Source organism: Sinohyriopsis cumingii, chromosome 1 (genome assembly GCF_028554795.1).
Source record: "Sinohyriopsis cumingii isolate HCF-2022 chromosome 1, ASM2855479v2, whole genome shotgun sequence".
NCBI lineage: Eukaryota > Metazoa > Mollusca > Bivalvia > Unionida > Unionidae > Sinohyriopsis > Sinohyriopsis cumingii.
In genome coordinates this window covers 78,116,619-78,132,600 of record NC_142961.1, presented here as the reverse complement: position 1 = coordinate 78,132,600, position 15,982 = coordinate 78,116,619, and the positions used below count along the sequence as shown (strand labels likewise).

At 39.7% G+C, this 15,982-nt stretch overlaps 1 protein-coding gene across 1 annotated transcript in view; it reads left to right on the top strand.

Annotated features, from left to right (window-relative positions):
* LOC149807173 (neurocalcin-delta A-like) overlaps positions 1–15,982 on the top strand; it is a 55,112-nt gene that overhangs the window by 10,684 nt on the left and 28,446 nt on the right. The window contains exon 2 of the mRNA XM_089934711.1: positions 13,460–13,673. Within this exon, the coding sequence (XP_089790837.1) occupies positions 13,509–13,673 (165 nt within the window). The 5' untranslated portion in view covers positions 13,460–13,508. The remainder of the gene's footprint in view (positions 1–13,459; positions 13,674–15,982) is intronic.

Below are 15,982 nucleotides of genomic sequence, written 5' to 3'. Positions count from 1 at the left end.
GAGAGAGCGAATGATGACCCCTCCTAGTGTACCGCTCCCTCCAGGTTTCAAAATGATTTGTTTTTTGGTTTGAGTGTCGATGCGGGGATCGGCCAGTTGGACCAAAGCGACTTTGTTTCGATCGAAAAAGCGTTTGGTTTGATGAGGAATCTGAATGATTCCTTGGAGTGATTGACGTGCCGTCACCGTGAACCATCGTAAGACTTCTTTGAGACTAGCTTCTAAGACACGAGCTCGTGTTTGTGGATCTTTTTCTCGACTGATGCCATACAAGGCACGAATCAATTTGACGGGAAGATGCGACTGAAGGGACGTCATGTTCGCACTGAGAGTGAGACAGACGAAAAAGGGTCTGAGGTTTTTATAGATTTTTTTATGGGGAGTGAAATGAAGTCGAGGACGGAGACGTGTACAGGACAGGACCTCCGTCTTGGCACCAGTGGTGAAACAAGTGGGTACGAAATCGCAAATCCTCGGGAGTCGTAGGTTTCAAATCGACGAGTAAATAGGCGTGTGGAGTTTGAGTGGCATCGTCGTACGCCTGAGTCAGCCAAGGCGTTCCTAACTGTTTGGCTAAGACTTGCACTTGCGATTTATCTCGAGGGCTTTTAAACAAGACCACGTAATGCGCTTTGAGACTGATGGTGCGATGGGCTTTACTTTGTTGAAACAAATTTTGGGTGATGTAAACGACACTGGCATTACGGTGATGCCCTTTGCGCGTGAACCACAGTTTAATTTCTTCTTCGTCTTCTCCTAACATGTCGTCGAAAATGACCAAATGGGTTAGACGGGAGTCAGAGACGATGCCGTCGTCTTCTTTAGGAATGCCTTCCACAAACACGATGGAATCGCCTTGACTTTCTCGCAAGAGGCTGTACGCCGATTGCCACTCTTTGTAACACCACACGATTCGTTGAGGGGGTCGATCGATCAAATGATGTTTATGTTCGATCAAACGTTTGACGAATTCGGTTTTGCCTGAACCGCTAGGTCCAGCAATGAGCATGTTAAAGGGATGGCGAAGATACAAAGCCTCCCAACTGGCACGATCTAAGTGTTCGTCGATGACTTTGACAGTAGAGGAAGAGGGAGCAGAGACAGCAGAGGTAGCCATGGTGTGAGAAATGTCACTTGTGACACGAAAAACAAACAAGACAAGAGTTTATATACTTTTTCAGAACACGTTTATTGAATGTTTCAAACATTAATACGAAAGACAAAAATGCATAAAAGCCAAAGGCTTAAGTACAAGAATAAAAGGCACATGATAACCATGAACGTGGAATAAACACAAGTGTCTGTACAACATGTTTTGGGTAAAGTTCTAACCAGTTCTATAGTAGGGGTAAGGTCACACAAGTCTCCTCCCGAAAGGGTCTTTCAGGCCTGTCCACGACAGTCCTGTCCTGGGTGACGGGTTCTTCTGGCACCGTCACTAACACAGGTTGAAAAGTAACTTTTTTCCTTGAATAACTCTCGTGCATACTGGGCCACCTCTTGTGTCCAAGCCTCAAAACCCTGGTCTCGGTGATGTCCAACATTTGACTCCTAACCAATCTGGTTTCTTCTTCGTCAACGACATGGTAAGTTACTTCAATGAACAATGAACTATCGATCTTGCCTAGGGTTCCTTTTCATATACAGACCAATACCGACGTGACCGTACGGTAAGGTGAAGTGATTGGGAAGTCGCACTCGCTTCTGGTATACAATTTGATAGACTTTTTCCAAGGGTCGACTGACGATGTGGTGAGTGGGTAAACGTACAATCTTGTTCGGTTGATAGGTGGTCACTTTAAAGTTTCCATCCTCTCCCGATTGCAAGGCTTCTTTCAATACCCCAAAGCTGACCACTCGACTGGTACGATGATTCAGAGTCAGTCCTTTCACTTTGCACGTCGTGTGCACTTCTCCTTGTTTGTCCCGGTATTCGTAGCCGTAATTTTTGGGACCACCACTGACGAAACTTAGAATCTTGTCGTCGGGATGCTCGTCTGTCCAGGCTCCTAAACGGTCTCCTTCGATGTCAGGGTGCTGTTGAATCGGGTGATGGATGTAAATGCAACTGTCCGTGTCAAAGTACAGGACGCGTTCTTCTAACAGTTCTAAAGCTTCGTACAATTTTAAGCGAGCATGAGCTGTCACGTAAGCCGCAATGATGACATTTCCAAAAGGGTCGTCTTGTACAAAGTCCAGATCTTCTTCGTAATTGACCAAGATCAAATCCTCTCGAACGACGTCCACGTGTTTCATGTATTTGGTTTTGTCGTGAATCATCTGGAAGTAGCGGGAAGGTTCTGTCAAATATTCCGTCTTGGGTAAACACGGTCGTTGTGCCATTTTACCCCACAAGCAATTTAACATCACTTTGGCAAACGATCGCCTGCCTTCGTTTTTTTCGATGTGGTCTAAAGAGATACCTTCTTGTGCGTAGTATTTCTCTTTGAACTGTATTTGGTCTTCGGGAGTGTGACACCAGGAAGGATAGCCGCTGGCTTCTTGTTTCAGTTTCAAAAAGGCATCCACGTAGTCGGCGAAAATGCCTTTCTGAGTAGGGTCACCCTTGTGGTACTGTTGTGTCTTGGGAAAGTGGCAAATTTCGTACACTTCTAACAGTTGGTATCCCATGTCCAGAGCTTTGAACAATTCCACGCTGACCCAGGTTCCCGTCAAGGCACGTTCTTCCTGGCTGTGATGGCAAGGTTGGTCCTGGTTGCACGTTTCGGCACAAGTACGGCACAAGGGAAACATCAGTTTGCCTTGACAATGGTGAGGTAAGACGGGATGGTATAGGTTCGTGGGAGGCAAAACTTTACACTTGATCAAGCCTTCGTATTGTCGAATGTTTTTCAGGTCGATGTGTTCCGTCAGCAATTGCGGGTGCCCTACAGGAAAGCGACAATATTTGCACACGTAGGGATACAGCGAACACACGTCCAAGTATTTGATTTCTTCTCCTTTCTCTTCGTCGGCTTGGTACAGCAAACAGGTGGCATTGGTCCTTCCTCCGTACAAACTATCCCTCGGGTTCAGCGGGTCCATGAACTGGTAACTTTCCACGAGGCGTTTAAACTCGGGATCGGTTTTCAAACGGTGATCGTACTCGTGTTCCCACATTTCCACCACTTGGTATCCTTGCTGTTCTAACTTTAGGCGTCGCTGACAAGTGTCCTGGTACAAGTCTTCCATGGTTCGTTGCAAAAACTGATTTTTAGTGTCACGGTCAGGGTAACAGACGGGACATCCGTGAAATAAGCAACCGTTAAACTCGTACACGATCTTGGGGTTTTCTAAGTCCCAGCCATCTACCGAATACGTTCCGATGGTCTTTTCGCCTCCTCCGTTGCGGGCATGCTGAATCCATTTGTCTTCCTTGTCGCACAAGTAATGTAACCAACGTAGGGCTTTGACCGAGTATTGACGCTTGACATAGTGGGTCGTTTGAGGACTGATGACAGCCACGGTGTTTTCAGGCATGAATCGTTGGCGGTACACTAAGGAACACGCTTTGGCAATGGTGCAAGCTTCTTTCAAAGGATCGACCCCTCCGTGTTCCATGAACAGTTCTCGAAATTTTCCACAGCAACGTCGTAAAATGTCCACGTCGGAACGACAATACTTTAACATTTCTTCCTGAAAGTCGAAGGGGTCAGAGGCATGAGCCTGGTACCAAGCGTAGAAAGCTTCTCGTTGTTCGGTACGCATGTTGTCGGGGTCGTAATAGTGAGCCTCAGGCAAATGGGGTAGAACGGCGTGTTGATTGGCTTCCGTATTGAAAAAGTGTGGAAAGTACCCTTTAGCCATTTCTGTCATTCCAAACGTTTTAGGCATTCGACTCAAAGGCATGGCCAAGTAACTCATCGAATCTTTAAACTGCACTTGTCCCACTTGCATGAAAATGATTTTGGCTCCGTTCAAAATCACTTTAGGACGTTCGGTGCCATGTTCCGTATAGTACCTCAAAAGAAACTGTCCATCGTATCCGGAGAAATTGTGAGCCATCACCGTGGCATGACGATGACAATCTCCGTAACGTTCGATGTCCTCTTGGCTCCACGTCTTGTCGATGGGGTTTAAGACCCATTGGGCAAAATCGGCTAACGTGTTCGGTCCCCGAAAGATTTTTTCACGCCCTCCAGGAATCTTGCTGCAGTGAGGGCAATGACTGAAGATAGGTTCTTGAATGCACTTCTCGCACGCTCGATGAGCCACGCAGAAATTAGGAATGTGAATGCCAGTCTCTTGCATGCATTCGAAATCGAAAAAGATGAAATTGCCTTTCTTCTTGTGACCGTCCTCTTTCTCTGGTGGGGGTTGGTATTTTTGCACGTAACATTCGTGTTCCAAGTCCACGATGTGGTGACAAATGTGACATTTTTTCTTTCCTCGACATACGTGTGCCTTGGCATTGTTGGTAAGTATGCCTTGTCCACACGTAGGGCACAATCTCAGGAGTTGACAAGCACATTTCTTCTGTGAACCTTGTGTTTTCAAATGTTGCTGGTAACAGGCAGGGCTGACAAACGTGCGCAGACAAGTCGAACAAGACACTGGTTCTTCGCTCAGACAGGGTGGAGAGGCCAAACATCCTGGGCATTTCAATCCACAATTCTTGTGTTGCTCTCGATTGTTATAACCATAATCACATTTCTCACAATAATAACTGTATCCCAGGAATCCGGTGATACTCGTAATGGTATCGAAATGGTCATCGTGATAATAAAGGTGAATGTATTTTCCGTCCTTAAAATCCTGGCCTCGAAACAACAGTGACCCGCGCATTTCTTGAGGGTGCACTTTCAAGGTGTAGCGTGGAGCTAGGGCATCTTGCAATTTTTGCATCTCAGGAATGCCACAGGGTGTGTCTTTGGACAGGCCAGCTTGTTGCAACAGGAGTTCTGCTTCGTTTCGTTGTTTGGTTCGGTTCGATTTTCGAATGTTCTCCCAGGTTCTTTTCCATTCTACCGTGTCGTTCTTGTTGGCATAGGTTCGTCCCACCACGATGGCACGGGCTAAGCACATCTGGTCTTGAGGGTTGTTAATTCGGACGAGACTCTTTTTGGTGTTGCGAAGGTCGTTCACCAGTAGGACCTTTTTGCGTCCTGTCCCTTGAGGAAGAGAGACGTGAGCCATTTTCAGTGTGGCTTTACCATCGGTGATGTCAAACTGGTCATTAGATTGTTGTACGTGTTGAATCTTGTCCATGACTTTGGAAGGGGTTAGTTCTGCGGGTCTGCTAAACTCGATCCAAACAGGGGATTTCAAACCGTCGTGATCTATGGATAGTGTCAAGCGATCGTCTTCTTTGGGTTGACATTGTCGCTTGAGTGCGGTGAGCAAAGAATCCCACATCTCGGTGATAAACACTTCTGCTTTCTCCAAAGGTACGTCGGCCTTGAAATCTTTAAACTTCACCGTGTAGGTGTAAGCCGTGGTTCTAAATTTTCTAGAGGAGCGCTTTTCCGTCTCTCGAATGGAATAGTACTTTTCAGGGTTGACTAAGGGTGGTGAACTTGGTTTAGAGGGTTCGGATTCTGGTTCACTCATGTCCTCTTCAAAATCACTGGCATGAATTTGTGCCAAGATTTCGGCCCTGGTACGAGGCGATATATCACGTTTCTGCCTCTTACTTTCTTCTTCTTCTTTTTTCTCGAATGAATGGGATCGTTTCATCTTGAGTGCAAAACGTCAAATGACTCAAGTTCAAACACCATAGACTAATTTATAGTCATGGCAAACCAGCGTATATAAAAAGTTTGTGTCTTGTCCTTTCACTATTCATTTCACTCTCAAACCGAGGAGAACGATGGAAGAGACTACCCAGATGGAACGTTTCGTCAGAGCTTTGCGAGGGGTCATTAGAAAATTCTCTTCAGACCAGCCGACGGACTACTCTCCTTCCTTTCGAGATAAGAGTCAGGATACTTGCTATATCTGTCAGAAGAAAGGGTATTGGTCTTCAGAGTGTCCAGACCGTCAAAAAAGAAAAAAAAAACAGGGGCTAAAAAAGACAAAAGTCAAGATACCTGTTATTATTGTAAAGAAAAAGGACATTGGTCTCCAGATTGCCCAAAAAAGAAACAAGAGGAGTCAGAAGAAAAGAAGGATTCTTCAGAAGAAGAGAGGGATTCTTCGGAAGAAGAGAGGGATTCTTCGAAAGAAGAGAGGGATTCTTCAGAGGAAGAAAAGGAAGAAAGAAGACAATTCTATTTAAAAGAAGCAAAGAAACAGGAGAAGAAAAGAAGAAGGGAAGAAAATGAGGAAAAAACGGTGAAGAAATTCAAAAAACAGAGAGACTAAACAAGCAGAAAGAAGAAGTCAATGAACTTTTAATTAAAGTGTTCTGTGGTGAATTGTGAATTGGATTGTAAAAAATGGATAAAAGAATACATGAATGATATAAGGTAAGTGTCTTTGAGTTTTGATTTTAAAATAAGAAGCTACACTCACGCACTCATACACAGACACGTACTATAAGGGTAAAATGGGTGGGGTTTATTTTTGAGTTATTGGCAAATTGAAATTGTATTTCTTTTCGTGAAATGTGGGTGGCCCTGAAAAGGGCCTTTTTATTTTGGTGTAGGGGTGAGTTTAACCAATCAACTTTAACTGCCTTAAGCCTTTGCCACGGCCAAGGCCTACTTCTGATGATTGGGTTGAAATCACTAAGGGTGGTACGACAGGCTTAGTCACAGGGTTGGCGTGTTTAGCTCGGGAAGGTCGTATTCTCTTCGGTCGTGATAAAGAAGTCTGATACATTTGTTTCAGACTTCTTAACTCCGCTAAAATGTCCAACAGTACCGTAGCCGTTTGATTTTCACCCTCTTGTTTCTTTGCTGCTACTTCTTCTTGCTGTTGTTGCTGTTGTTTTTTTCTTACCTCTTCTTGTTGCTGTTGCTGTTGCTGTAGGAGAAAAGCTTGTTCCGCTTCCTTTTGTCGTTGCATAAATTTCTCCAATTCTTCTTTCTGTCTCTGTCTAAAATTCTCCACTTGCGGTAATGAAGAAGGTAACGAAGGTTCCGGAACAAATTCTTGCGAGGTAAGAAAATCCACAAAATCCCAATGTACCTCTTCTGAAAGTAAGTCCGGGTTCCCTTGGGCAGTCTCCCCTGCTGGTGCACCCCAATGGATCGTTTTCTGAGTTTCCGTCATGTTGAATCACTGTCGCATAGATTGACTGCACACAAGCGCTAGCGAATCTATATAGACCAACTGACGTCACAGACTACTCTCTTCGGATTGGATGCGGGCTGACTGAATTTTGTAACGCGTGTTTGGATTGGTGAATGAACTCAATCCGTTTCAATCCTGCCTCTACCTATAAATAAGCGCAGTTCAGTGCATTGATTCACTTGTTCTCGTTGCTTCAAGATGTGGACCGATGTGCAATCTTCTACGCTTGTGTCTTCCATGATGTTCCGGACGGACATACCCATGTATGTCCGATCCAAGTGGACCGTTGTCCACAGGACAAACACCAGCCTGTGGATACGTAGGATCTTCGTAGAAAGACAAGGATGCCTGAAAAGAGTGCTGATTTACGGACCAACAGTGAGACGTAGCCTAAGGACAAGAAGAAGACCAATGCGGTACCATTTATGTTAATGAATACATTAACATAAACCCAAAGGCCCTTTTCAGGGCCAGCCATATTTCTCAAAAAGAGATAGCCTTTCCATTGCCTACCCCTTTTTTTAAAATTTAAATTTAAATTTAAAAAAATTTAAAAAAAAAAAAAAATCCCAAAAGCCCAAACTCTATTCCCCATGTTAATTTCCCTTGTCCCTAGACAGACCCAAACTCTATGTTAAACTCCCATTGTCCCTAAAGTGACCCACGATTTCTCTCCATGTTAAATTTCCATTGTCCCTAATCTGACCCAGGGGTCTTTTTAATGCTAAGTCCCATTGTCCCTAATGTGCCCCACTTAACTACTATCCGACATTGTGGGTTCAGGTATACAAAGGTTAAATGAATGACTCGCATGGAATTTGTGTGTGTGTGTGTGTGTGTGTGTGTGTGTGTGTAATTTTTTCCAGCACATTATCTTTAACATCATGCAGAAAAAAATGGGAGTTAAGTGTCTTTCCCAACGACACAGAGAGGCAACCGAGCCCGGCTGGCCTGGGCAGATATTGAACCAACAACTTTAGGATTACGAGTAAGACGCTCTATAAACAGAGCTACCATAGCTCTCCCGTAATTCTGTCAGACCTCGATAACATTATTTATTTGATATAATTATCCCCTGTATGTCTGTGAGGCCCCGACAAAGTATTTTTTTAATATAATTATCCCCTATACGTCTGAGAGGCCCCGATAATGTATTTGTTTCATAAAAGTATCCCCTCCATGTCTGTGAGGCCCCGACGACGTATTTATTTCATATAATTCTCCCTTACTCTGTGATTTCTGATGACAGATAAGTTAAACGATGAAAGTTCGTATCTTTTTCTACGTAAAAACATCAGCAACGATGCCAGTGCATGTTATAGTGTTTCTAAGCACTAGCAAAGATATAAATGGCGGAAGCAGGCGCCACGGAGAGGGATAATCACAGATATCAAAATTGTTTAAAGAGAATACTGAGATTTTTTCAAGTAATTCTTGACAAAAAACGTCTTCAGACATTAAACATTTTACTTTAGAAAATATGTATGTTTTAAAATATGCCAATTACAGACTCTACATAAATCGTTTAGTCTTTTCCTTTTTCTGAAATTTGTCTTTGTTCTTCCCATTCTTCTTTACAAGCAATATGAAAGAGATACTTGGCATGATTTTTCATTTTCCGCAGAATTCTTAATTGCGTGTATTTTATTTTTGTTGTCATAGCCAGGATAATTACGAAGGGGCTGGGAAATAGACATAAAGTGAACTATACCTTTGGATCTGGAATTAAAACAGCGTGATTAGTTTCTTTCTCTAAGCAATCTACTCCATAATAATCATTGTAACACTGAACAAGTCTTCACCATTTCAGTATATTAGGATTTTATCGGGCTAGATAACCGCCTCTTTTTCAACCTTGTTCAGAATTAGACAAGATACCAAGCGTCTGATGGTGTGAGCATCAATGTTAAGTTTTGGTGAAGAGTGGTTAGCGGTTTTCACTTTTTCTTTTTTTAATTATTTTTATGCCTCTCTATAACACAACCAATATAAGTGAGTTTATTTTGGAACATAAATCGCTATTCTCAGAATTCGCAACGCACACTTGTTTATTCTCAATATAAAAAATATGCCTAAAGTTTAAACACTGTTGTTCCCGTTAACATCTCTAGTGCGCGTGCGTGTGTGTGTTTGTGTGTGTGTTCTTCTGCCACCATATAAACTGCATTTTCGTAAATGTCAGCAGAAACACTTGCTTCATCAAAATATACACCTCAATGTTGTTTCTTCTAAAATTCGAGGATTCTAGAGTAAAGGTCCAGTAAAGAAACTGTAAGCCTCCTAATTATTGAACATTACATATAATAAAGTTAAGATCCAAACAAAAAACGGCATAATTTGCAGGTGTTCCTGGTAAGGTAGGAGTACCTAGGTTACATTATAGTAATTATAAACAAGTAAATATAGTTATCAGCCGATAATAGGAAATACACTCTTAATGTTTTATTATTATTATTATTATTATTATTATTATTAGTATTGCTGTTGTTGTTGTTGCAGACAAAATCTTCACCAAAAACACTGACAAAGTCTTAAAACGTTTAAATAATGAATTTCAACGGTATAATAAATCAACATGGAGGGCGTGTCAGTATATTTCATTGAACTTTAAAATTACAGATACACTATCAATCAATGATTGATAGTTTATTCACAACGGCAGCATCTGAGCTATAAAAAAAACCGTTGTATAATGTATGTTAGTAAAATCGCGTCCATAAAATAATAAATGTAAGTAATATATGTACGAAAATCCATAGGATTATGTTGAACCGCGTGCTCCTTGACTAAAGGTATTGAAAAATAGTCCATTTTTTGAATTAATATCCGAAAATCACAGATCTTTGTTGAATGGTTATGAAATTCATTATTACATAAAGTAAGTCTCAAAATCTTTTATACACAGACATCTCATGTGACTATTACCAACAGCATTAATGTTGTTTTATTAATAAAACTGAGATACGATCTCCTGTGGCTTCTGCTTATATTTTCATCGTTGGTAGTGCGTAGTAATACCGGTACGTTGGCATCTTTTATGATTGACTAGTGTGGTGCTTGGCGGACCAGTACATTTCCGATTATGAAGTTTATACGGGACTTTTCATTCTTTTGGACCTTAATTTCCTTTTCTGCTAAATACTTGACCAAAAATAGTTTTAATCAAAATGGCGTTGTCCAGAACTCCTTCTAATATTTCACAATAGTTCCAGAATAATATTATAGTGGGAAAAAATGAGCACTTTCTATTTCCGTAAAGCAGTCCAAACAAATGTTTTCCCTCTCAGATAATATCTAAGTGAAACGTAACACACGTTTGCGTGCTTGATGCTACAACAAGAACACAAGAAATAAGCATGACTCCGAAATATAAATGAAATATGATTGCTCAGTTCTCTCCTTATACAACGGCAAGAGTCTATTACGTCTATATATCGCAATGTACTCCACTTGACAGATCTTACTACTCAACCTAATATTTGAAAATACCTATTCATGTGACCGAACTCATCGAATTAACTTAATTCTTCTAAGACACCACCTGGCCTATCTGTGCAATGGGCAACATGCCGAATCTCATCAACATATTTACTAATGATTTTATTATTAGTAACTGTCAACACATACGTAAGCATCTATTTATAGATTCTATTTAATGTTACGTCCTTTAATATTTTAGAATAAACCCTATGCGCGTACGAAATCCAATTTGCAACCATAAAAAATTACAAAAATTAGACAAAATCATGTATGAGGAAGTTACAAAAATATAGATATACACAACAACCATACATATATTTAAGTAAAATGATGAAATGTAAGAAAGTTATATCAGTTTCTTCTTTGACTTGTCCACAGAGTATGATGTAAATATTCTGTAAATCAAAATTTAAAATGCAATTAATGGCTGGTAAAGAAAAACGAATAGTTTTTCACAAACCCATCGACTTTCTGTTACTTAGTTTATGACCATAGAGTCGTAACAGAAATTGGGGGCTCGTCTAGGATACGAATTTCAGAAATATTTCAGAGAAATTGAAATTGTTTTGAAATATAAATTCATATCATTTCGTTATTTTTTTAGTCCTTGGTGTTTAGATTTTACAAAGTAAAACCAAGAACATTTCATAATGTCATCCAGGGTGGAGAGTTTTGTTTCCAATCCGAATCAAGAAGTGTCGAGAGTTTAAGGAAAGATGCTTCGCTGGAGCTTGCCGAACGCTATTCTCTCGCTGACATGAAACCGTCTTTGTTAAAACAAGAGATCAAATATATTTTGGTCAAGTATTTGGTAGAAAAAGAAATTTTTATGCAAATGATTTATGATTGATTAGTAATTCTCTCTTTAGCTCTGAAATGAAGTTAACAGAATTGAATTGAAATTCAAACATCAGACGGAAATATATAAGGAAACTGGAGCTTCAAAAAGAACAAGATGAAAGACAAATGTAAATGCAAGACAAAGAAAGAGAGAGACAAATGTAGGAAAAAGAAAGAGAGAGAGAGAGAGACATTTTCAAAATGAGGAAAGAAATTTAAATGCAAATTTAAAAAGAAGAAAGAGATAGGGAAGAGAGGAAAATGCAAATGTAGTGATAAATGTATAAAGAAGAAAGAGACATGCAGATGCAAAAGGAACGAAAAGAAAGAGAAAGAGAAAGGGAAGTGCGACAAATGCAAAAGGAAATGCAATTTAAATTTAAAGAATTGGAACTGGCAAGAAACAGCATTCACCTCACTAAAGTTCAATTTTTTACGTTACCAGAAGTATAAGACTAGTACCCCTTTTAAAGAAAAAGATGTAGATCAATATTGTTCACATTTTGAAAAAATAGCCGAAAATATAAACTTGACAAGAGAGCACCGAACTTTGTCAATATCGAGTGTACTTATTGGCAAAACTCGTGAAGTTTATGCTTCACTGTCAGTAGAAGCAAGTGCTAATTATGGTATGGTCAATGAACTATTTTGAAGGGTTATGAGTTGGTGCCTGATGCATAACAACAGAGGTTTCGGAATTGCAAGAAAAGAAAGTAGCCAAACCCACGTCTAGTTTGTTTGAAAAAAAGAACATCTATTTGATAAGTGGTGTGCATCTAAAGAGATTGATAAAAATTATGACAAACTTAGACAACCCATATTGAAGAGTTCAAGAACTGCATGCATAGTGACGTCATGACTTACCTTGATGAACACTATATAGACACTTTGGAAAACGCTGCTCGTACAGCTGACGAATATTTATTAACTCGCAAAGTTTCATTTGTCAATAGGTTTCCTCTCAGCATATGGTTAGGAAAAAACCAACTCAGTCTCAAGCGAGTACTTACACATTTCATTCTGGCACAAATTATAAGAATCCAACGTCTAAGACTCAGAAATCCTTATCTTTCCATAGGTGAACTTATTGCAAGTAAATAGGGCACGTTACATCTGATTCCTTCAAGTTTAAAAAAAAAATAACAAACCAAAACCAGCTGTTTCAAATGCTCTTGCTTTTCAGAGGTCTAGGTCGAGGTCATATATTATAAACTATACATTTGTTGGGTCAAACAACCCCAAGTCTGATTTTATTATGGAAAATGATTAACCGTTCATGTCGAACAGTTCTATATCACTTATTGGTGATTCGACTACTCCTATCCATATTAAAATATTAAGGGACACAGGAGCTTTGAAGAATTTTTTTTTAATCCGGTACTTTGTCTTTGTCTGAGAAGTCGTCCTCTGAAAGCGTTCTTGTTCACGGAGCAGAGTGCGGTTTTATTCAAATTCCACACCATGGTGTTAATTTAACATCAGGCTTAGTTTCAGGACCACTGACTATCGGCATTCTTTGTTTATTTGCCCATTGAAGGTGCTTATGTATTGCTAGGCAATGACTTTGCTACAGGTAAGGTTGTGGTTAATGCACTTGTAACCGACTAGTATTGTTTGGATCAATAAACTGATCCTATTGAAAATGAAATTCCTGATTTATACCCTGCTTGTGCTGTTACTAGAATTATGGTACTATTGAGAATGAAATTGATCAGGAAATTATTATTTTGGTTCACACAGGTATTGGTCAGGCTTTTGATGAGTTCATTTTTGCTCCTATTACTGGTCAATCAAAAGGTAAATGAACCACCTTCGTGGAAACCAAACCCGAGCACATTTTAGTTCAGATATAATACATATACTTTAAATACAGACAATTCCGTGAGAGACAGTTATGTACCCTGGGTTAAGACCAACAGTAAAATAATTTTTCTATTCCATCTTTACTTTTGTGATTTCTTAGTACACTGGTGTTCACCGAAGTAGTTCACCCACCGGGAATTGAGCCAACGATGGGGATCAGCTTATCTCGAAGGGCCAGTGACGTGAGGGGCAGATACATTCACAAACTGCGGCAAAAGGTTCCAAACATGGACGTGGACGAAATACTGGAATGGTATAGGGAATACAAAACCTTAAGCAGAGGCAAAAACCTTCTCACAGAGGTGGAATTTGTGGTAAGATATATTTACAGAATATACTGGGAAGCGTTTCATTTCAGAATATGCGGTTGTTTTGATGCTGAAGGTAGGGTTCAATGTAATAAGGGAACGAGTTCAGAGTATCAATGCGTCTCGCCTGCCAACTTATGTGTGACTCAAAAAACAAAAAGGCACGTAAACTGTAAACAAAATTAAAAAATAACGTTTAACACATAATTTAAAAGTTCTGTGATTTTAGACGTTTACAACGTATGAAATATGTGAACCATCTTTTTAATATGCATACTGTGTGAGGAAGTATCCTATCCTCCATGCCAAAAATCATAAATGATTGTAGTGCTCTAAATAAAGACTTATTGTTTACTTATTTAATTTAATCATCATTATGCAAGTGTGGAACGGCACCGGAAACCGCATCCCATTATTTGTGTACATTGTAACCGTAATGGAGTTCAACAAAGGATTTTCTTAAATCGTAATCACGTACTTTCTGCATGCTATTATTTCTACATCAAGGTTCATCTCAACTATCTTAGGATCTAAACTGTAAATCTGTTAGAGATTCTATCAAGGAAACCAGATGATTTTCCTGATTTTCTTTATATGTTTGTAAATGTTTACGTATAATGCTTACGTAAATTGTATTATCTGTGTCACGCATATTCATGTATTTTATTCACGGTCCTCTCTCTCTCTCTCGTATTATAGTCAAATTGCTTTTATGTACAGAAAACGTTGTACCCAGATTGGAGAACTTGTGCCCAACCCCAGTTGTTTCATTATTAAGCAATACAATCTGTTTAAACGTAAGCTGGAAGCCTAAAAATTAACGCTGCGTCGGTACCGTTGCCATTGGTTGGGATGTTTTTTCGAAGTCGAGTTCTCTGCTAGGGCAGTGGACATAAAACGGGCACTCTGCGAGTCGGTCACTGACACTATTTTTTGGGTTGTTGTTGTTGGGTTTAACGCCATTTTTCAGCACACGATAGGCTATACATGGTGGCCAGTATTAATGGTGGAGGAAGAACCCGGGAAAACACCGGAAAGAACCACCGACCCACGAGAAGCTACTGGCAAGCTTTCTCACATTACCACATTGGCTGAATCCTAGACTCGAACCGCCGCAGACAGAGGTGAGATGGCAGTAATCCGTAACGAAGAGCGCTTTAGACCACTCGGCCACTCGGGGCCCCTATTTTTTTGGGTTGCAATAGCGAAATAATGAAGAGGAAAAGAGTACGATGATTACACCAAACGTACCTTATTTTATGAATATATTGTTGGGTAGTTTTCATAAAACGTATAATAGGCATTGATAACAGTAGTGGTACTAAAGCTCACTCGATATCCAACTTTGTCAACAGAAGAAAAGGCATTATTTTTCAAAATTCCTAAAAGCTATAACCTATTTTTTTTTAAATATGACCGTATCATGTTTAGAAAAATCGTGACGTGTTACAGAACTAAGGTTGACAGAGATACACTACTACTACTACTACTACTAGCAAGAGGCCCAAGTAGGCCTGAAATAGATCAACTGTCTGACCTATGACCTACAGGCATGTGCAAAAGGATGCTTCCAATTGAAATAGTTTTCTATGCTATGTTATGAAAACAATTGTTTCAAATTTTCTTTATATTTTGTATTTGTTTCCATATTTCAAGAGCACATTAGCATTATTTATCGAATAATAAGAGAACTTAATGCATGTGGGTTTTTGTGTGGTCAAAGCTATTGATTTTATGCTGAGTGATTTTTAGAAGTCGTCGTTTATAGGATTTTTAATTTTAGTAATTATATATATTTATCATCAAACTTCGTCAGATCTTGTGTTTTTCAAAACAATTGACTTTTATTTGCTTATTACATGCTAAATTACCTTACTTCCGAAATGAAGAGCCTGACAACTTACAAAAAGCTACGAACTTCCCAAACTAAACATTTGACAACGGAAATGATCAAATAATCATGGTAATTTTTACGCTTTTTAAAAAATCAACATTATTTTGTTTTCAAATTGTAATCAAAACTTATATGAAATGATATTAGGAAGCTAGGTCAAGAAATAACGAAAAAAGGGCAAGTGATGGGAATTATTTTGCTATGCTTTTAACATACATTCAGTGCCGGATTAAAGCCTTCCAGGGGTCTAAGCATTGAAAATATTATGCTGCTCCCACCCCTTACAAAATGTGAAATAATATAAAAAATACTATTAAAAGATAAAAAGGTGGGAAAATACCAGTGTTGCAATCATTCCAGATCAAAATACTTGTATATGCAGATTGAAATGACAGTATATTACTCATTCAATTTTATCGTC